The following is a 23,549-nucleotide window of genomic DNA, read 5'->3' as shown; positions in this document are numbered from 1 at the left end:
GAAGGCAAAAAGGACTCCTACTCCAGAAATAGTCTCTCTCAATCCTCCCTCCCTAAAGCATAAAACAATTACACAGATGGTCTTGAAGAAAATAAAATCAAGAAGTCTGGTGTTTTTCCAAGATTCCTTCCATCAATTCCCATAATCTCATTCATCATCTTATCATGACGACAAATTATTTAAAACCTAAGTCCTGAGGATAATCTTTTTTACTTACCCATATTGGTTTTTAACCGGGAAAAAATAACCAAAAAGCAAGATATCACTGCTAATCTTCCTCAGCCTATGGTGGATTTGGTAAATTTAATGAAAGTGTGTCAATTCCAGCAAATACTCAGCCCAAAGCCATATTGTAATTTTATTTTTACTGTAATACCGACGAATAGCTACAGTCTTGTAAACTAGGTCAGATGCCCTTTATAGACTGTTTTCAGTCTTAAATAATCTCAAGGTGCCCTATAACTCCAACCAAAGATATTCACAGGGGGCATAATCAACCTAGACTTTAAATAAATTATCAGTACATCTATATACCAGAGAACTATTGTGAAGGGCCATTTCCTTTCAGTAAAGTTGACACACTTTCTATAGTGGTTGCATAATACACATGTATCATATGTAGATGATATAGAAGTATGTAATACTGATTGTAGTGTAACAGTTAACCACCAGGTTAATATACTCATATTCAATATACTACATATATTATACATACACTATATATGCTTACATAATATTATATGCTTATGTAATAACTTGTATATAATATACTACATAAATACATATAATTTCTACATAGTTAATACACTACATAATTGTATAACATACATGACACAGTAAGATGTATATCAGAATTTTCACTTTGGGGATTTACCACCCCTTCACCCAAATAGTTACCACGCTTAAAGATTCAGAACCATTTCTCTAAGAAATCATTCTTATAAAATAAAAGTAAGAAACGTCTCTTAATAAGCTCATAAATGCAAACTCTTATTAAAATTTGATTTCATCTAACAGAGTACATAGCCTCGGGAAAAAGAAAACCAACCTAGATGAAACCTGTCAAAACAGATAACACATTTCCTGTTATTAAAAACCTCAAATACTACTATCCACTCACTGGCTAATTTGTGAAATGTTCTGTACAAAAGGTCTCCTCTTCATTAGTACAACATTAGAATTCTACCACGGATGCATTAAATATTAAGGCATAAAAATGAGGCATGATCAGAGAAGTTTGACTTCACTAGCCACTCTTTCCTCAACCCTTTGCATTCTGGCTTAACTCGCCACTATTTCATTGCAATTATTTTCTCAAAGGTTGCTAATAAAATAATTGCAAACCCAATGACCTTTATTCAGTCAAACATCCTCCTTGACCTCTCTGTAGTGTTTGGCACTGTTCATCACCCTTGCCATATGGATACTTTTTTCAATTAATTTCTGACAGACTCCTCTCCCTCTTAAATCTCCCTAACCGTTCCTCTTTCACCCAGAGCTTTTCCTCTTCTGAATTGTAAAGATGGCTGTTGGCCAAAAGTCTGTCCTTGGTTTTCTCTCCTCTCTCTACAACTCCTTTTACTTCTCCATTTGCAATCTTCTCATTTGCTCCCACGATTTCAACTGTTATCTCTATGTAGACGACACCCAAATCCCACATCTCCAACTTTTTATAGGAAATCTTTACCCGACTATCCCCCCCAACACTCCAAACTCAACCATCTAATAAGCTTTCCCCACACTTTTCCCCTACTCTTCAATCTGACTCCACTAATTTTCGTTTGCATTGCTGTTCTCCCAGGCTCTGCATATTCAAAACAACAGAGTTGTCTTTGACTTTCCTTTTCATTAATCAATGAACTACTCAAGATTTATTTGTTAAGACCTATTATGTTCTAGGCATTGTGTTAAGTGTTAGAGACAAAAGCAAAACAGTCCTTACGTTCAAAGAGCTAACATTTTATGGAGCTAACAAACAAGTACCAATGTGCCTTTAACTCAAAGGCTATCTTCTATCTCTTCTCTCCTTTTCTTGCATGTGTTTACTTAAATTGTGTAGACTCTATAGAAGGTATGACAACCAATACAGCATAGGGATCCCCTTCTCTTTTTCTGAGCTTGTTACCCTAACCTACACTTAAGTTGGCAGGTCTGGTTTTCCAGGGAGATTGGAAATAATCCTGGTGTCAGGGAATGATGGAATTATAACTCCTGAGCCTCTACCAGTGTGTTCCCCACTTACATAAATCAGTCCCAACATCATTAACTCTTAAACATGGAACATTTAATAAATGAGAGAGAGGCCTATTCACTGAATGGGTGCTACCTCACTCAAAGGGAGAATGTGAGAAGGCCTTAGCCTAAAAGGGAGAGGGTCTCCCATTGCATCCTGGGCCATCTCCAGTAGTCCTGATGAATATCTGGCCACTGGACCCAGATGACTCTGGAGGAGAAAGTGAGACTGGTGACTTTGCATAGCCCTCCCTTGCTCAAATCAAAGTCAAACACGAGTCATGTCATAGTTTCCCTGATGTCATGGTCTTCTTTGGAAAATGAAAGACAAACACAAATAAATGAGAAAGCAAAAACAAAAATAATCATGACATTAAATAGAAGGCAAAATCAGGAATAAATTAAAAGATAAACCTGAAATATTAGAAATAATCTAAAGATAAGCCTATCCACAAACTTCTTTCACAATTTCCCACCAATCTGCATAGTGTCCGTGGAGGAGAGAGGGCACAAGCAGTCACTTAGCAGTGAGACATACGAGGAGGGAGACTCATACGTCTGAGGCAACTCAGAACTCTGGACTACAGGCTGGATGTCAGGGATGCCTTTAAAGAACTGTATGTACCACGTGGTCCTTGTCAAAGAAAAAAATTGATATTCTCTATACTCTCCATTTTGGAAACATATCTGCCAGAAGCAACATTTACTAATTAACATGATTCTAAAATCCAAGTTTTTCTAGCTTAAAGAAAGATTTCCAAACAGGCATAGTCCACCACCAGCACCGCTCCCACTCCTTTGGATATATTTTTCTATTCCAAGACATTTTGATGTAATATTTATAGGAATTCTGAAGCAGGAAAAGTTATAAGTTAAAATACAGATTTGGACTAATGTTCAGATAGTCACATTTGGAACTACTGGATCTCTTCCTTGACCATCCAGGATTGAAAGAGCTTCCTTTTGGTGATCAATATCTTAATCCTTGAATGAATCAGGTAGATCATGGTGCCAATCCTTTGCAGGGAAGAATGATGTTATCTGGACAAGAGCTAAGTTTAGTTTCCACCACTGATCCATTTCCTGGAGTATTAGTTTCTGTCCTAACCACTTTCCTGAAGGGAAAAGTTTAGAAAGTATGTCAGGATGGAGCAAATATGTATTTCTAAATCATTTTAGAGAAATTAAAAATGAGATTTCCTCATCCTCTTCTGAAGCTTTCTGCTCTCCTTCTGAATGAAGTTACTTCTTTCTTCCTCCTAGGCTGGTGAAGTAGTTATGCTCTTCTAGCTTACAGCAGTCTTAAACCTGAGACTTTACACAGCTTCCTGTCATCTCGTTTAATTAGGCACTGAAGTAATAGGACTCTTTTTTAGTGAAAAGCAGTTTCCATTAATTCTGGGATCCACAAATCTACAAGCTTGGGAATGAGGTGGGGTATATTTCCTCCTCTCAAGTCATAGTAAAGAGCAATGAAGGAAGTATTTTAGAGGCTATAAGAAAGTATGACAGCCTTTCTCTCAAGCCAGCTCTTTATATAGCACAGGATGCTATTTTTGCCAATCAGCCCCCAACATTAAAGCTTCTTCTAACAGATCAGCTCCCTCCATCAACTACAGAGATTTATTATTCACTTGTTATCACCTAAACTCCTTTCCTGTCAGGTCTTGCATTCTGTTGGCTTCAGTCACCTCGTAGCTTCTCTTTATCTGGCTTCTATGTTATTCCTTCCATAAGCAGCTTCTCTTAGTCCAGGGGTGGGGAACTTGTGGTATCAGGGCCACATGTGGCTCTCTAGGTTGCCAAGGATGGCCCTTTAACTGAATCTAAACTTCACAGAACAAATCCCCTTAATAAAAGGATAAACTTAATTCTCTCAGAGCTGAGTTTGTAATATTTCTCCTAATGCCTCAAACAGGGCCTCCTCATGTATAGTGAGCAATCTCTAACTTAGGCAGACAAATTTCAGACTCACATTTCTGTCACACATGACAGAAATAGTTCATATGCCATTTTTCCATATTCCTCAAACAGTTAGAGTTTAGAGTTTCCCAGCAAATAACTACAAAGTCCTGAAAATAGGCATAATCATGTTATTCTGGGAAACGATACCTTGTAGCCATCTCTAGCTTCAGTCAATATTTTTGCCTTTGAGATGCTTTCCCACAGGTCTTTTCAGTACTTCTCAGTACCAAGGTCATGTTTTCTCTCAGGTCCTCAGAACTGTGGCTTTTCCTCAAGTGGCTTTTCTCCCGCTTTCTCACAGAATGGCCATTTTCTACCCCTTTAAGGAAATAATAGTCCACATAAGAAAGGGGGAGTACCTTACAATTGTCTCCCACATTAGAATGTAAATTCTTTGAGGGCAGGAGCTGTTTTTGCTTCTTTGTAGCCCCAGCACAATTCTTGGCATCTATCTGCGCTTAAGTAAACACTTAAATGTTTGTTGACTGATATTGGGGGCAAAAGGGGTAGGGAGAAGATGAACTAACAGCTGGAAGGAATCAAGAAAGATCTCATTTAGAAAGTCCAATTTCAACTGATGTTTGGAGGTACCTAGGGATTCTGAAATATGAGAATGAGGAGGGAGTACCTTCCAGACATGAGCAACAGCCGGTGAGGAGTCTACCATTGCGACAGTTCTTCCATGAGTCTTCTTATTTCTTTCACCACTACCATCACTATAGTTCATCTGGGTCCTTCTTACCACTTTCCTGAAGTTTGAGCGTTTTTTTTATTCTTTTTTTTCACTTACCATGTAACTTCATTGGTCTAGTGAACTCTGGAGAGAAAACTTCCTCTACTAAGCAGATCTGTACCTGCTCTATAATTTAGGGTCTTACATAGTCACCTTGAGCACTTAGAAATTAAAGGACTTGTGTGGGGTCACACAGCTGATACACATAAGAGGAATGACTTGAATCCAGATTTTCTTAAGTCTAAAACCTTATCTAACTTCTACGCCTGTGCTATCTCTTTCTCTACCCTTCCATCATGATTGTGCCTTTGTCAGACTTCTCTCCTGAATGCGTTTATCTGCTCATATCACTCCTCTGCTCAAAACTCTTAAATGTGTCCTTATTCTCCACATTATTCAAAATCTTTTGTCTGTCATTCAAGGTCCTATGCTACATGTGGCCTTCACCTTTTCAACTTTATCTCATACCATATCTCCACCAAAACCCCTATGTTTCTGTTTAAATGGACTACTCGTTGTCTTCTATAAGTACTCTTCGGGGCCATCCCCAGTTTTCCTGATCTACATATTGCCACTGGACCCAGATGACTCCTGAAGAGGAAGTAAGGCTGGTGACTTTGTACAGTCCTCCTTCTCTTAAATCAAATTCACTCGCAAGTCATGGCATCACCACCCTGATGTCATGGTCTTCTTTGAGAATGAAGGATGAACCATAGGCTTCCCTCAGTTAATTATTACCTATTTATCCAGAATATAGCTTGCTTCTGTGTATTTGTATGCGTTATATCCCAATTAGACTGTAAGCTCCTTGAGGGCAGGGACTATCTTTTGCCTCTTTGTATCGCTAGAGTTTAGCACAGTGCCTGGCACAATAGTAGGCACTTAATGTTTATTAACTGATTGATATACATACAAAAAGAGTTTAGTGTCAAAATACATTCAACTCAACAGAGACAGAGATAAAAACAAGAAGAGGAGAAAGAGGAGAGTAAAAATGAGGGTAGCTTCAGGGAGATATTAGCCATAAAGGAAAAAAAACCCTAAGGTTACAGAGAGAGTGGAGAGGAGAAAGTTTTTGTTTTTTTTTAAAAAAGTGTAAGACCCTGTAATGAAGAGGGAGTGAGCAATAGAGAGAATGAAAAGTATAAGAGAATAGAATAAAAGGAAAGAACACAATTAAATCCATATGGGATGGACTTACCCATAAAATGGAAGGGTTAGCAGAACTGATTAAAAAGCAAAGCCCAACAAAGGTTATGACTTTCCCCAGTTCTGTTTCAAGTCCTATTTTTTCTTCCCATTGTTTTTGCTCTTGAATACATCTTCTCCAGTAGTGCCACTTCCTAAACATGGCCTTTTCCAGCCTTCACACCAGACCTCTCATAGCTTTGCCTTCCTTCAGGACCCAGCTCTAAATAACATAATGAAACAGCCTGTTGCAACGGAAAGGGTGCTGAACTTGGGCTTGGACTAGATGACCTCTAAAGTCCTTTGTTGTTGTTGTTTCAGTTGTGTCTGACTCTTCATGTCACCTTTTGGGATTTTCTTGGCAGATACTGGAGTGGTTTTCCATTTCCTTCACCAGCTCATTTCACAGATGAGGAAACGGAGGCAAACAAGGTTAAGTGATTTACCCAGGGTCGCACAGCTAGTATCTGAGGTGACATTTGAACTCAGGTCTTCCTAATTCCAGGCCAGGCACTCTATCCACTGTGCCACCTAGCTGCTCCTAAAGTCCCTTACAATCCTGAATCTGTGATCCTTTGATTTCCATGATAACTATCATTATAATGCTACTTAGGAGTGATCTCTCTTCCAGATAACTTGCATAGTACTTTGTATCCTTTTTTTTACTTTGGACCTTTCCTTATTTATATAGTTATCTTAACTCCTATACTATAAGTTCAATGAAAGTAAGGAATATGACATTCACCTTGGTATAACATATAAGACCCAGAACAAAAGTAGTAGGTGCTCAATAAATGTATGTTGAATGAATTATTCTACCTGGAATTGTATTGTGATAGCCCTTGAATGCTTGGCTAAGGAATTTGTATTTTATGTGGCAGGGAAGGAGAGGGAGGAGAATTAAAGTTTTGTTTTGTTTTAAACAAGGAACTAATATGATTAAAGGAGTATTTTTAAAAAATTAGACAGTGGGAGCCAGGGTGTCAGTTATGAGACAAATGTAGGAATCTGGCAATGATATTTAAACTAGGGTGCTTACAGTCAGAATGGAAAAAGAGGGATAGATGTGAGATGTTACAAAAAATGAATGTGTATGACTTGGTGATTGATTGGGCGAGGAAGTCAAGACAAGATCTTAGCCTGCCCCCAATAAGCTCCTTCAGAACTTCACAAAGAGAAGGCACTGAGCCTTATAAGTGTATACTACTGACATTTTGATTTCTGAAGTAAATGTCTCTCTGAATATGATGGGAGAATCAGTAGAGATGTGAGAAAACCTCAATATATACTCAGCCTTATAAGGATTTGCATCTGTGTATATATGGAACAGAGAATGATTCTATTACTCAATTATCTTCCTTTTTGTTTTCACTACTTAGATATCTTAATTAAATGCTTTTGATATTGTGGAAAGAAAAAAAGCAATGAAGGCAAGAATGAAGAAGGGTTCAGGGTTTCAAAATTGAGTAACTAAAAGAACAGTGATATTAACCAAAAGAGGAAGTTTAGAATGGGAAGATAGCTTAGGGTGAAATGATCGATTTAGGCATGTTGAGTTGAATGTTAAAGTGATGGTGCTATTTAGAAGACAGTTCGACAAGCAGGACTGGCGTTTGGAAGAGGGCTTAGTCCCGAAGATACACATAACATCCAAGTCAAATCATTCAAGTGACTAAATGAAAAAAAAAGCAAAAAAGCAAGGGGAGAACCTTGGGAGACACCAAGAGTGAGTGGATAGGCAGGGGAAAGGGAAGCTTCTAAAGAAGGAAGGCTAATTCAGCATATAGGAGAAAAACCAGGATGGTATAAGCATCATGGACAGCACAGAAGGAGAAAATGTCAAGAAGGGGTGGTAAAGTGTCAAATGATGCAAAGGTCCAAGGGGATAAAAACTGGGAGTGTGGAGGGGGATGGTGCAGATTTGTCAATAATTGGATTGCATTCCAAAGAACAGCTTCAGTAGAACAGTTGAGACAAAGCAAGATTACAAGGGGTAATGTGCGTGGTTAGCAACAGAGGTTGGAGATAGAGGTTAGGGACTTAAAACTAAAAATAACATATTTATATAATACTTTAAGGTTCACAAAGACACAAAGAAACAGTCTTTGAGATAGGTAGTGCAGGTTAAAAAAAACAAAACAACAAAACTCCCTGAGGCAAATGAAATAATCATTAAGATACAACATGACTTAAAATTAAGAAATTACCCTTCAATTCACCTCTTTCCTCGAAGATCCTAACCATTCTTGTCTGCTCATCTGAAAACCCCACATATACTGTCAAATAACTCACAAATAACCTCTGAAATAAATGAATATATAAAGTGGCTCTCAGTCCTCTGGTCTTTTTGCTTATCAGTGATGGTGGCAGAGATATTGAGAGGGGGTAGAGGACACATAAAGAAACTATGAAAATACTATAGAAACTATGAAACTTAAACTTCATTGTGCTCTATAGAGGAGATAGTATAAAATCATAACAATATAAGGATTAGCAGAGGACGGCAGTAGCATTTCTTTTCCCTTGCTAATTTGCCCTATAAAACCTGGGAGTCAACAGCATTCTGCCATGAAACCAAGAAATGTGATTTTTAATCAATCAACAAGTATTTAAGTGTCTATTATGTGCCACTAGGCACTGGATTTCTGGCAATGTATGTATTATAATAAAATTTCATTATATCAAAAGAATTTGCAAAGCCCAAAGACTTTGCTATTAAAGGAATGCTGAATTTCATTAAACACTACAATGGGTAACAAAGACACAGGGTAACATCACCTTTCTCCAAGAATTTTACAACTATGCATGCTTTCAATGCAGTCTTTTTACAGTTGGAGAGATCAAATTAATTCTAGAACAGAGTTTTCCAGCTACCTCCTTAGTAAACTTTTACTTCCAAAAGTCCTCTCTTCTTAAAACTGAGGAATCCCTTCTCTTCCACTACAATTCTCCCTGGTTCTAAGTTCCTATCAATCTGATATAAAGATATTTTACCCTTGCTCAATAGAATTTGGGTTGGAAAAACAGTATTCTAGAGAATTTTTCCAATTTGCAAGTCTAGTGGACTGGCATCTAGTGATGTCACACCACTAAAAATTTTCTATTTCAGAACTCACTTGAAGAACTTCATTTATGAATAATTTTTCATTTTTTGCATTTTTACTTGCTACATATTTTAACATAATCCAAACCAATTATTTTCCATCAAAACTTCCAGAATCTCTTTTACTCAATCAATCAATATTTTTGAGAACTAAAAGAGAACTCAAATATGTATTAAATTTCAAAGACATTTATTTTCAAAGCAAAGTACAACCTCATTATCATCTTTATGTGCTCCATTTATGCAAATTGTCTCTTCAAACAAGATGCTCAACCACAAATGGTACTTAGGTTTAAAAAAAGCATTTTCTATCTTGGACAAATTCAAATTATCAACTAAAAAGTTTTAAAATCAGTACTTTTGTTGGTTTTTGAGAGAACAGACATCTGGTGGTGTTCATGCCTTTAGTTTAGAAGAGAAAGCTAACATCTTTACCAAGGGAAAAAAATCAATAAGCTACTGTTTCCCTCCCCTTATAAAGTATTTGAACTCAGGAATAAAGGAACTAAACTTAATTTTTAAAAAAAGTTTCACTGATGGATATGGTTTTTAAAATTCCAAAAACTTGAGATATCATTTCCCTTAATAATAATGGCATATCTAACTAACCTAAAATATGTCTAGAAAAAAAATGGATTAAAATGCAATTATACTAAACACTAAAGTGAACATAGAAATTCTGAAAAATCCTTTTTGAATCCAGGCCAAATAAGTATGTAAATAAGAAACAGGTCTATTAAAGAAATCATTCTTTCTTCATTCATGTTACATTTAATTTATTTCTCCATATTTATCTCTGGCTTTCCATCCAAGCAACCTTAGGTGCTAATCTTTTTGATGACCAATGTCCTCCCACAAGAGGTCCTAAGAAATCTTCTACCACAGGATAAAAAGGCAAAGAAAGTAACACCTCTCAACCAAATGGCAACCAATTACACACACTCCATCAAAACAAGACTGATCCAGAGTCTAAAACTGGGGAAAAGCCTCTTCTTAAAATTAATGCAAAGCATTAAGAGAAGGCAAAAGTGTGTTAATAGGAATTAAAATAGCATGTCCCATCACAGCAAGCACTGAGAAGGAAGGGGAGATGGAAAGCCACAAAATGAGAATTTCATTTCCTTGGGCGGCTGGAATTGTGCGTCTTAGAATGCCCTCGTTACTGCATCTTCACTGTATTGTGGCCAATTAATAAAATCTAAATATTAATAGTTGCATTATAAATTACAATGGACAGAGAACTGGCGATAATGAAACATTCTAGGAGCAGGCATGATGGAGGAAAGGAAAGAGTAGACTAGAAGCCATGAGACACGAATTCTAGCATGGCTCTACCACTAAATGGTTGTTTGACTTTGAGAAATCCCCTGACCTTCCTCTGCACCTGTCTCTTTACCTACACCACAACCAGGGATGTTTATACTGTGAATATAAAGCTTTAAAAGGAAGACCAAATTTCATTATCTAAAAGTTTCATAGATAGGAACAGATAAAGCAATCTAAAACCAACTCTGTTGACTTGAAAAAAATATATAAAAATATGGTTGCAAACAAGAAAAATTTTCTGGCTAAAAATCCCACTGGAAGAATCCATGCTCATATACTTAGAGAAATTAATTCCTAAGATATTAAGCAAAAAATGTACAATAAATTAATGAAGAACCTGTTTATCTTCACTTCCATATACACCTGGGAACAAATATGTCATTAAAAAATTAAATTCTTTTGCAATTAGTGGAATCTCATGTACCAAAGAATTATTATGAAAAATAGAATTGCATTTTCACAAATATTACTAATTTCACTCAATCAAAAATATGTCATTTATGTCATTGTGCATTATACCAGAAAATATTACATTGGAAAGCATTGCTATGGCATAAAAGTTTGGGACTCTTTGGCAAATTTTGTTGTCTGATAGCTATAATTATATGACTATTCCCAATCACTGCTTGATGGTGCTTTGGGTTGTACATATAATGCCTTCTGCTTTAATACGTTCCAGTATTGGTCCATAAATCTCCTTTGTAAAGGGCCCAATCAAGCCTTTTGCCTTAATTTCACCTGAAAGAAAAAATAAGTGTGTAATTAATATTTGGGAACAAGGGCAAGAACACATATAAAGCAAGCACACTTCTGCTAAAACTCAAAGTTGATGAATTATTAGATGTCTGATAATTAAAGAGTTGTTTTAATATTGCCCAGTAAATTCGTCAGTGGCAAACTAAATGCTGGGGTTTCAGGGGACTAATTTCAGGCAACAGGAACTTTTAGCTAGACCTGTCCATGTAACTGGGCAGAGCAGTCATACGTCAAAAAGTCAGCAACTGACAGGATCACTCACTCCATAATCAATCAAAATTACTCCTTAAACTGATCCATACAAAAAAGGGAACAAATGAGAGAAAGAAAGCAGCATTTAGCAAGCACCTGCTATGTGTTAGGCACTGTGCTAATGACATAGTCAGCCTGGTTATTTTGGCCCCTTTCAGAATGCCCTTAAGTGACTCCATACATCATTAAGTGATCGTATACTCAGATAGCTGGGGGGAAAATAATCAATTTTACTTTATTTTAGCTAAGCTTGATAAAGACTTCTTTGGTGACTCTATTCCTGATTACTTCTTTACCAGATTCAATTAGCAGTTACCTACACAATTAGCATGACCCTGTAAAGTACTTCCTGGTGTGTTGCTTTATAATTCTCTCTCTAGTTTGACATTTGAGGACCTTATGGGGAGATGAGGAACATATCCTCAGTTTCTTAGGTATCCACTTAGAGAATGAGCATAGTATGTCATATAGCAGGATGAACACAGAATATAGAATCAGAAGACCTGTGTTTTGTTCTGATATTACCTGGCTATATATCCATGGGCAAATAACTCAACCTTTTGAAAGCTCAGTTTTCTTATTTATAAAAAAAAACCAAACAGATAAATAATAAGCTACCTAAGTCATAAAGAAAATGCTTTGTAAATGTTAAAGCATTATATAAATGAGTTATTTTTATCATATTCAATTCAAGATTGGTTAAAGAATTGAATGATCTTGTATGGGGTGAGTTGAAAAGGGAATGAAATCTTTTGGTTTTAAAAAATATTTTTATTGATATCCTTTGTTTTTGCATCACTTACCATATCCTCTCTTTTCCCCTCCAAAATGAAAACAAATGAAAGTATGCATTATAACAAAGAATAAAAGGGCAGGGGAGAACAGTTTGACAAAACTAACCAACATAATGAAAAGAAAAGAAATATTAATATCTATTGCTATGGTTTTTTAATTACTAACCCCCAGAATTGATAAAGCAGGTTACTGCAAAAGTTATCTAATAGTGTATAATTCTTGGTTCCTCTGAAACTCTTCAACGATTTGAATGTGTAACTTTGGTGTTCTACTTGGTAAACAATGGACGGGTGTCCAGCAAATGAGTAGCAGGAGGTAATTGAAATTTAAAAAAGAAAGAAAGAAAGAAAGAAAAAGAAAAGAGACATGTCATATATGATTCAAGCATACAATGAATACTGCTCACCATCCAGGATCATCTTGGCAGCCATGGCTGCTGGCAAACCAACAGTCTTGGCCATGGCTGAAAATCCACTGACCTCACCATACACCACAAGATCAATAGTTTTGTGTTCTAAATGACCAGAAGGATGCCGTATTCCAAAACTGTCTCTCATTACAATCATATCTCTTTCTCCAGGACCTTAAAAACGAAAGAAAATCCCATTCAAATCTTCTATATCTTTCATTTCACAACTTAACTTTGGCATTTTTCTAAGGGATTTGATGGGCAATTTGCCTTTTGCTCTTTTGGCTTCCTTTCTCTTTCAGATAATTTCTGCCTCAACAAATATTATAAAAGTATAAATTATAAAGATATTATACAATTATAAAAGTATTGTCTTTTTAGCCCAATAAGAAAGTGAAAACTCTCTGAACTGAAAACTCATCTTCCATCCATTTGATTTTATCCAGAGGAGACAGCATGGCCACAGATTCAAGTAGGCTTTTGTTAAATACCCTTTTGGGTATCTCCCCAATATTTTTGTTGAATTAATGATCTTCTGTTTTAAGTTCTTGCCCTCAACCACAAAATTACTTGTATTTACTTTATATATACTTCATATTTATATATCAGTGTATGTATTGTATTTCCCTCTACCTCGTTAGTATTTAAGCTCAAGGATGTGAAATTTTCGTTTTTAATTTTTTATTCTCAGCACTTAGCATAATGGCTGACATTTAACAAGAGCATAATAAACACTTGTTACTGCTGAATGAATGGAAATTTCAGAGTCAGTGAAACTCTTTTAGGAAAATCTTACCCAAGGCAAGAATCTCCCCAGTGATATCTCTGACAAATACCCATCCAGCCTCTGCTTGAGTACATAACATCACAAGGAGCTTCCTATCTCAAAAGAAGGCCAATCCATTTTCAGAAGGTTCTAAGAAGGAAGTTCTTCCTTATACTGTATTGAAATCTACCTCCTTATATCTTTGACTTGTTGGTCCTGAATCCATGCTTCGGAGTCACACAGAGTAAATCAAATCCCTCTTTCCCAACACAAACCTTCATATGTTTAAAAGCAGTTATTCAACTGAGGTCTTCTCTTTTCCAAAGTAAACAAAACCAGTTTCTTCAACTTATACTCATATGAAATATTCTGAGGATCCTTCTCATCCCATGTGCTCTCTTCTGGACATGCTCTAACTCATCAATGTCCCCTCTTAAAATGAAGTACTTAGAACTGAACAAAGTAGTCTAGATGTTGTCTGTCCAGGGCTCAGTACAACAGGATTATTACTTTCCTTGTTCTAGGCATATATTTCATATCAGAAATTCATCTCTTTTATATTTTCACTTTCTCTTTTTCCTTGTTAAAAAAATAACCTGAGTGCCTTTCCCCCTTATATGATATCCCTTCATTCATTCTGCCCCAGTCTAACCTTTTAATCCAATCCCTGATCTTTGTAAGCTTTGTAGTCTGACACATTAAACCCACATTTGATCCCCCCTAACTATTGTCTTATATCTCCTCTGCCCTTTGTGGCTAAACTCTTTGAAAAGGCTGTCTATGAGAGGTACAATTATCTGTTCCATATCACAACTTTCCCCATTGTGGTTTTGATATATCACAGGTCAGCATAAGAAATTAAATGAAAATTTTGGGGGAGTTTTGTAGACATGCAAAGGCCAGCAGATGATAGAGAGCCTGTGGCCAAATACCTAACCCACATTTTACAATAAAGGTACTGTAAACACCCCATAAAAGAAAAAGAAAAAATTCAAGATTTCTTCTCTGGTATGAAAAGAAGGCCAAAAAATTGTACATGGATTTTTCAGTTCTTGGGGATGCTATGCCCCTAACCCCTACAATGTGGAAGGGATAACTGTATTTCTACTTTCTCTTCTCTTACTCACTTCTTAACCACTTATAATCCAACATCTAACCTCTTCATTCCACTGAAACTGCTTTCTCCAAAATTATCAATGTTCTCTTCATTGCCAAATCCAATGGCTTTTTCTCGGTTCTCATTCTTCTTTACCTCTCTTCAACCTTTGATACTATTGATCATCCTTTCTTGATAGTGTCTTCTCTATTGGCTCCCTTCTGGTTCTCCTACTACATATCAGATTGCTCCTTCTCAGTCTCCTTTGCTGGGTCTTCATCCAGATAACCCCCTCTAATCATAAGTGGCCCACAGGGTTCTGTCCTGGGTCCTCTTCTCTTTTCCCTCTATACTTCTTCACTTGGTGATCTCATCAGCTCCCATGGATTTCTTTACCATTTCTAATCTGATAATTCTCAAATCTACCAATTCTGCCCCAATCTCTCTGCTGACCTCCAGTCTCACATCTCCAACTATTTTTCAGACATCTTGAACTGGATATTCAGTTCATATCCAGACATCTTAAACTCAACATGTCCAAAATTGAACTCATTATCTTTCCCCCTAAACCCTTCTCCTCCTCCTCTTCCTCTTCCTCACTTTTCTATAACTGTAAAGGGATACCATCATCCCAGTCCCTCAGGCTCACAACCTAGATGCTACCCTCAACTCCTCACTATCTCACTCCATCCCCATATCCAATCTGTTACCAAGACCTGTTGACTTCACCTTTGTAACATCTCTTGCATACACCCCCTTTTCTCTTCTGATATTGCCACTGCCGTGGTGCAGGCCCTCATTATTCATACTTGGACTATTGAAATAATCTGCTTGCTAGTGGGTCTGCCTTCCTCAAGTGTCCCCAACTGAAATTCATCCTCCATTTACCCGCTAAAGTGATTTTCCTAAAGCACTGGTCCAACCATATCATTCCCTTGTTGCATAAATTTTACTGGCTCCCTATCACCTCCAAGATAAAATTCAAAATCCTATATTTGGCATCTGAAGCCCTTCTTCACCTAGGTACCCTGCCCCTCCTTCGCTTTCCAGGCTTCTTAAACCTTACTCCCTAACACACACACTTCAATCCAGTGACAGGGGCCTCCTTGCTGTTCCAAAACCAATATACTCTGTCTCTCACCTCTGGGCATTTTCTCTGGCTGTCCCCCATATCTGGAATGCTCTCCTTCCCTGGCTTCCTTCAAGTCTCATCTAAAATCCCATCTTCATTAGGAAGTCTTTCCCAATCCCTCTTAATTCTAATGCCTTTCCCTTCTTAACTATTTCCTATTTATCCTATAGATAGCTTGTTTGTACGTATTTGTTTTCTTGTTTCCTTCATTAGATTGTGAGCTCCTTGAGGGAAAGGGACTGTCTCTTGCCTATTTTTGTATCCCTGATAGCACAGCATCTGGCAGATAGCAGGTGTTTGGTAAATGTTTATTGACTGACTAATTGGTCCTACATTTACAAACACGATATTCCATACCGTAGGAAAGTTTCATCACTAAATGGTTAGAGAATGCATCCACAAGAGACCCTGCTCTGGGCACCTGTTCATCTCCAAGTAAACCAAACCTGGGTGAAAAGAAAGAAAGCTGCTTTAGTTCATTTCCTAAATTAGATCTCCTAGTAACAACAGCAACAGATTCTTAAATAGCTCTTTGAGAGGCAGCATAATTTAGTGGATAGAACCAGTCTTGGAATCAGTAATAGCTGGGTTTAAGTTTCTCATATGACATATGGTGGGATGCAAGATGGCACAGTGGATAGAGTGCCCAGCCTGGAGTCAGAAAAACCTGAATTCAAATTTGACCTCAAATGCTGACTAGCTGTGTGACCCTGGGTATGTCACTTAACCCTGTTTGCCTCAGTTTCCTCATCTGTGAAATTAACTGGAGAAGGAAATGATGAACCACTCCAGTATCTTTGCCAAGAAAACCCCAAATGGGGTCATGAAGAGTCAGATGTGAGTGAAAAATGACTAAACAACAAATGACACATAGTGGCTGTATGACTGGGCAAGTCACTTAACCTCTTAGTGTTCCAGAGAACTCTCTAAGACCATAACTTTTAGTAATGGTTACCAATCTTCATTTGGTAGAGGGAATTTCCCCCACCAATGAAATCAATCATAGGTTTGGATTGAAGAAATAGAATGCTCTAATGTTTACAAAGTGACTTACATAAATTATTCCCTTGCTCTTCACAATGACCCTAAGAAGGAGATGTTATAACCTCATTTTACCAATGAGGAAGCTGAAACTAAAAAAGTCAAGTTAAATGATTTGCTGAGGGTCACAAGCTAGTAAATGTCAGAAGTGGGATGCAACCCCATGGCTTTCTGCTTTCCAAGTATAGGGCTCTATCCGCGATGTCAAACCACTTCTCAATTCCACCCAAACATCTGACTAGATTACTTGATTTTTATGTTGAATGGCAAAAGTCACAAGATGACACTGCTTAAAAAAAAAACCTTTGCCAAAATGGAGAAATCAATTTCTTCAAAATAGAATTTGCCCACTCAGTACCCCCTTGAATACAAGTAAGGAATGCTAACTGTGCATTGTTTGGAGATTTGTAGAATCATAGGATTTAGGGCTGGGAGAAAACTTGGACATAATTGAATCCAATATCCACTTATGGACATCTTAAGAATTCAGATGGCCCATGTTAAACATAGCTGCTAAGTTGTGCTGTCCCAGATTTTTAACTAGGATATATGCCAATAAACACTAAAGAGAGTCAATAGAGAAGAGAGAAGCTGGCACAGGGCCTGGCACATAATTTGCCACCATCAAATATTTAGGGAAATAAATCAAACTGAAAATGAATTCAGCTGGCATTGTTTGGGAACTACATAGGAAAGGGATTCTGATAACCCAAATGGCATCATAATACATGTCTTCTTTTGCTTTTTGCTCCAAATTTATCATGAGATGAAACATGGTGGACCAAGGGGAAACATCTTAACATTGCAACAGCAAATCCAAAGAGAAAATAAATGTCTCAAATTCTATGCTCTTTTTTTTTTTTAATGGGACAGGCTAAAGAATGCTCCTTCAAGAGAGAGCACTGAAAGCTGCCTACCATTCCACTGCCTGTAGCTGTGTGTCATCCCCATCCAGTTTCTTGTAGATGGCTTCCTTCAGTACGTCATGAGTGGAAGAAGGTGAAATCCCAACCAATTCACAAAGCAGTTCTTTCTGATTACAAAAATAAGCATATAAATCCTAAATTAATGTTTAAGTTTAGAAAAGTGCAAATGACTAATTATTCCAAGCATTTCCTGTCAGTCAAAAAGCCTCAGTATTTATATAGGAAAAACATACAAGTTTAAAAATCTGTATAAAAGTATACAATGTTTAGTATTTCTTCTGTTTTTAAAAAGTAACTTATGAAGGAAAAACACCATGAATTATACCATCAAGATATATTTCAACAAAAAAGTAATGAACTATAATATCAAAACCATACATTACAGAAGAATTTAATTATTGTAGAATAATATATATTCATGTAGAACTTTACCATTAATAAAAGCATGTTACATATCATAAACATCTTATTTATTCTTCACAATACTAGGTAGGGTGGCTGTTATTATTTCCCTCTTCCAGATGATGAAACAAAGGTCCTGAAAATTTAAGTGATTTAGCCAAGGTCACATGGCTAAAAAGGGACAGTGTCAGAAGTAGAACCCAGGACTTCTGGCTCCAAAGCTATAGCTCTTTCATCTATCATGCTTCCTCTTTCAAATATTTTCCCACCTCCACAAAATCCTTCCCACACTACCTCCATTTTGAGCAGGGACAGTAGCCACAGTAGCCAGCAGCAAAGGCCACGCTTGTTGAAAAAGCCCAGTCTTGTTTAAAAGGTAGGAGTACATGAGCAAAACAAACTTTCTGCTCATGAAAATGGTATTAAAAGGGGGACCAAAGGGGCAGCTAGGTGGTGCAGTGAGTACAGCACTGTCCCTGGAGGCAGGAGGACCTGAGTTCAAATCCAGCCTCAGACACTTGACACACTTACTAGCTGTGTGACCTTAGGCAAGTCATTTAACCCCAATTGCCCTGCCTTCCTCCCCCCCCAAAAAAAGAGTTAAAAATTTTTTAAAAAGGGGGACCAAAAAAAGAAAAGAAGTATAATCTAAGGGATACCTTAAATTGCTTCTTAGATAACTTGGGGGGATGGCTGAATAAATTGTGGCATATAAATGTGATGGAGTATTATTGTGCTATCAGAAATTATGATAGACAATTTCAGAGATTTTTTTGTAGAACTGACCCATACTAAAGTGAGCTGAACCATATGAGCAATTTATAAAAGGACAACAACACTGCAAAACAAAAATGACTTTGAAAGACTTAAGAACTCTATGGCTAATATCAAAATATGTTTTGCATGACTTCACATGTATAATTGTATATTATTGCAATAATTGAGGGTCTGGAGGGAGGAAGAGAATTTGGAATTGAAAAAATTTTTAAATGATTTTTTAAAAAGACTTAACTCTGAGTAATGCAATGACCAACCATATCTCCAGAGGATCTATGATAAAGCACGTTACCCCTCTCTAGACACAGAAGTGATAAACTCAAGTTGCAGAAAGAGACATATTTTTGGACATGGCCACTATGTGAATTCATTTTGCTTAGTGTACATATTTGTTACAGGGTGTTGCCATTTTTTAAACTTCCTTTCTCTTGTTTTTTAGGTGAGGGAAGGGGGACTGGTGAGAGGAGGATTAGCAATAATCATGACCAAAAAAAATGGGGGAGGTGTACAGTAATACTTTTTTTTAATGCTCAGAACAGAACAAAAAGAAATTCAGAAGGAAGCACAGATAAGCAAGAGTTTGGGGAGCAATGAATAGAGTTTATTATATTCTTTTTTAAAATCTAGCAGTATAAAATGGAGGTTTATGGTTTCATTTAGAATCCTCTTATATTCTGCATATGTATAATAAAAATGTTCTTCCTTTGATATTTAAGTTCAACATTTTTAAAAAATTAATTTTAAAAAGTAGGAATGACTCAGTTGATCAAATTTAGAATAAAGGTAATAAAACAATGTTCATGATAAGCAAAACCAAGAAAACAATATACACAATGACTATAGTGATGTACCCATAAAAAATAAAAAAGCAAAAGTGAATGTTCAATATAATGACCAAGGGTGGTCCAGCTGTGAAAATGCACCTCTCTCTCCTCTCTGCAGAGATGGTAGAGGAAAAAGTATTTTCATATGGTATCAGATACAAACAATGTATTAGTTCATTTTGCTAAATTACTTTTTTCCCCCTCTCGTAAAATCGTTTTTACAGAGGATGGCTTAGCTAACTTGTTCAGTAGAAAGAGATATATTTGGAAATGAAGGTCATATAATGACATATTGTAAAAGATTAGAAAGAACAAGTAATGTTTATAGCTCTTCAACCACTCACCAAGCTTAACAGCTCTTTCACCTTCCCCTCCACCTGCCAGGGAAATTACCTTTTAGGCTGCAACTGCCTATGAACTGAAAGTTGCATATTTACCCCACAAAAAAAAAAAAAAACATAAAAAGAAGACAGCTATAGAGAAGCAAAGAGAGGAATTTGGTGAAAAGACACCAGAAGTCAGTAATTTTTTTTGAAATGAATTAGCTGTGTGGCAATGAGTGAGTTACTTGCCATCTCTAGGACTCAATTTCCTTACCTAGAAAAAGATGGCCTAGATGATATCTTAACATTTTTTCTAGTTCTCATGTTCTACAGTTATATAATAACAAATCTACTTTATAAAATCCTTTCCTGTCTGATGTTTAAATTTTAAAGAATAAAATCCAGTGAGTAGGGAGATTTAAAAAAAATAAATGTTATACAAATTAAAGGTGTTACTTTTTGAAAGGAAAGAAGGCAAAAGAAAACCTAGACTTGAAAGGATTGAAAACACAACCAAAAATGAATCTCAGAGGACCTGGCTATGTCACTTGAGACTATGGCCAGACCAGGTTATAAAAGTTTCACTTTGAGAATTTAACAGGCCACAAATAAGATAAATGGTGACCTTGGGATATACTACTGTCCATTTTTCAGGAAGTGAAATGCTTTCTTATGCTGTGTCCATGGGCCTAACTGTTTGATAGGAAAATGGGAAAGAGAGACAGGGAGAAGGAATAATACTTCCTAAATCCCTGGTCTCACTTTATTCCCAACAACATGCATTGTTTTCTGCAGACCAGAATCGTGAAACTGAACCACAATGTCATTGGCTCCATGATCAACCAATAACTGTGTAAAGGATTTAGCTCTGCCAGTATATCACAGAAGCTCTTGGAAAAGACATTCGCTTCCAGCTATATGAGCTTCCATGCATCTCATCCAGGAAGACTGAGGGGTGGTTACCATAGGAACCATGTTCGGAGCAATGTAACACATTAGAAGTTACACACTAAGACTAACGAGCATCCTCCCATAATGTTAAAGGAGTTAGAAAGTCTGATATCCACACCAAGTATTCAAAGTTAGTTTAGCATTTTTTTTCTAAATTTCTAAATTTTTTTGGAAGCCAGTGTCCTCACCCAAACCCCAGTTTGACTTTAGTTTTGATTTCACTCTCAACACAACAGAAAGACAAAAATTTGTTGACCATATAAAGTGTGACTCTCTAGTATAGGCCACTCACAACTTGTCAGATACTTACCCAGGTGATAGGGGAGGCCTCAGGCCTAAGGGCAGGGTGTACATCTCTATTTATTAGTCCCAGTTTTACAAATCCATTCAAAGCTTTGGCATATCCCTGAAACAAAAGAGAGTAAATAATGTGTGATCAAAGAAAGGGAAAGCATTATTTGAAGAGATTGCTGTCATCCTCATTAAACTTGGCAAACACAAAAAATCAATACCCTGTCTCCTGAATAAATCTCAGCATCCAGTCTCCAGCCCCCTTCTATACGCACAAGTCCCCCATTTCAAGAATGTACCCTCTCCTATTCCTGGTCTCTCAGAATCTTTATTTTCATTCTTCAATAAGAACAAGTATCTCTTATATGCACAGGCCAGTGCCGAATACACAAAGACAAAACAAAAGTGTAGTCCCTGCCCTCAAGAAGCTTACTTTCCACTTGGTGCCAGGAGTTGGGGGTGGGGCAGAGATGCCACATTTACACAGTTAAGTGCAACATAACTGGAGGAGAGACACAGAACTAATATATAGTAAAACCCATATAGGATAGCTGGGTAGTGGAAAGAACCACCACGCCTGGGGGCACCTATTCCTTTGAGCACTCCTCTGGTCAATCCAATGACCTTGTGGTGGAAAGAGCCACTGGGGGTACCTTCCCCTCTCTTTCTTTCCCCCTTTTGCCTCAGCAGCTTTGAGATGGGATTCAACAGCTCCATTCCTTCTGATGCAATGGAGGACTACCAGGCTTTACCATCTGCCCTGCCTCTCTGCCTTGATGTCTCCATGTAATGTCATATTAACTAGCTAGGCACCCAATCTGGGGCTTGCCACTCACCAACACATGCACCCTTAGCACTTCCAGCCCTTTCCATCTGTCCTGCAGCTGAACTTTCTTCTTCTATGTGTTATCTCCACCAATTAGAATATAAGCTCCTTGATAAGCTTGTCTCAATTTTTGTATTTGAATCTACTTGGTACACAGTAAATGCAAAATAAATTTTCCCCCCATTTATTCATAGATCGGGGACCCTAAACTGAAGCTCAGAAAGCTAGGGATTTTAAGTGGTGGTAAGGAGGGAGTACATTCCAGGCATGTAGAACAGCCTGGACAGAGATAGGAGATACAATGCCACGTTTAAGAAACAGCAAGCCAGTCAGTTTGGTTGGTATAGGAAATGAATGAAAGGGGCCACTAGGTGGCACCCCGGATAGAGCAGAAGCTTGGAGGCAGGAAGACGAGTTCAAATGCAGCCTCAGATACTAGCTGTGTGACTCTGGGCAAGTCACTTAACTTGTTTGCTTCAGTTTCCTCAACAATAAAATGGGGATAATAACAGCACCTATATCCCAGGATTGTTGTTATCTCTAGCGAGATAATGTCTCTCAAAGTGCTTACCCAGTGCCTGGCAAATAGGAGCCACTATCTCAATGCTTGTTCCTTTCCTTTTTGCCCTTAAAATAAATCTGGAAATGCAGACTTGTGCCACTTTATCTGAGAAGCGTTTCCTGATTACTTCCCAGTGTACATTCTTTCCCTCCTGAAATTGTCTCCTATTTGTGTTTATTAGGAGTTTTTAACCAAGGGTCTGTGAACTTTAAATATGTGTGTGTGTGTGTGTGTACACATATATTTTATATATATGTATGTATGTATGCATAGTAACTGTATTTCAATATAATTAGTTTCCTTTGTAATTCTATGTATTTTATTTTATGCGTTTAAAAACATTATTCTTAGAAGGGGTCTGTAGGCTGATGGCCAAAGGGGTCCATGAAAGAAAAAAGGCTTAAGAGCCCCAGGTATGCATCTTGCCTCCCCTGCTCTTTGCCCTGCAAAATGTTAAATTCTTTGAGATTGTGGCTGTTTAATTTTTACCTTTGCAAGCATTGATCCTTGTACCGTTTGTTCATAGTAGGTACTTAATAGAATGTCTCCCAAATTGAATTGATTTGAAAACAGTATCTTTTGTTACCTCATAGCTCATATTTATGAAGCCAGATCTTAACCTGGCCGCGCAAAAAGAAAGACCATGGTCTTGTATTACAGATAAAATGTTGATTTTTGTAAGATGTCTCAAGAAGGCTGTCCTTGTTTTTTGTTTCTGAGCAAGGGGAGGGGGGAGTCAGGGTTGCAGGGATGAGGATGGACCATTTGCACAGATGTGAAATTGTCCAGTCTGTGCTACATGCTGAAAGATGGATAGTAGGTGTCAGAAACCTGCAGCATAATATTCATATGTTTGAGAAATGAAATAAAAGA

The 23,549-nt window shown here is 37.2% G+C and overlaps 1 protein-coding gene across 3 annotated transcripts in view; it reads right to left on the bottom strand.

Moving 5' to 3' along the window:
* Window positions 1-9,394: 9,394 nt before the first annotated feature.
* Window positions 9,395-23,549, bottom strand: part of AASS (aminoadipate-semialdehyde synthase) — a 77,444-nt gene continuing 63,289 nt past the window's right edge. For 2 of the 3 annotated variants that reach the window (XM_036760134.1, XM_036760132.1), the window contains exons 20-24: window positions 21,308-21,403; window positions 17,712-17,827; window positions 16,111-16,199; window positions 12,757-12,933; window positions 11,021-11,285 (exon numbers count right to left, since the gene is read on the bottom strand). In XM_036760134.1, the coding sequence (XP_036616029.1) occupies window positions 11,167-11,285; window positions 12,757-12,933; window positions 16,111-16,199; window positions 17,712-17,827; window positions 21,308-21,403 (597 nt within the window). In that variant the 3' untranslated portion in view covers window positions 11,021-11,166. Of the gene's footprint in view, window positions 11,286-12,756; window positions 12,934-16,110; window positions 16,200-17,711; window positions 17,828-21,307; window positions 21,404-23,549 lie in introns of all 3 variants that reach the window. The other variant, XM_036760131.1, reaches the window with a different exon arrangement.

The sequence above is a fragment of the Trichosurus vulpecula genome, chromosome 5, assembly GCF_011100635.1.
Source record: "Trichosurus vulpecula isolate mTriVul1 chromosome 5, mTriVul1.pri, whole genome shotgun sequence".
NCBI lineage: Eukaryota > Metazoa > Chordata > Mammalia > Diprotodontia > Phalangeridae > Trichosurus > Trichosurus vulpecula.
Note: the sequence above shows the minus strand (reverse complement) of the source record. Positions and strands in the feature narration are given on the sequence as shown.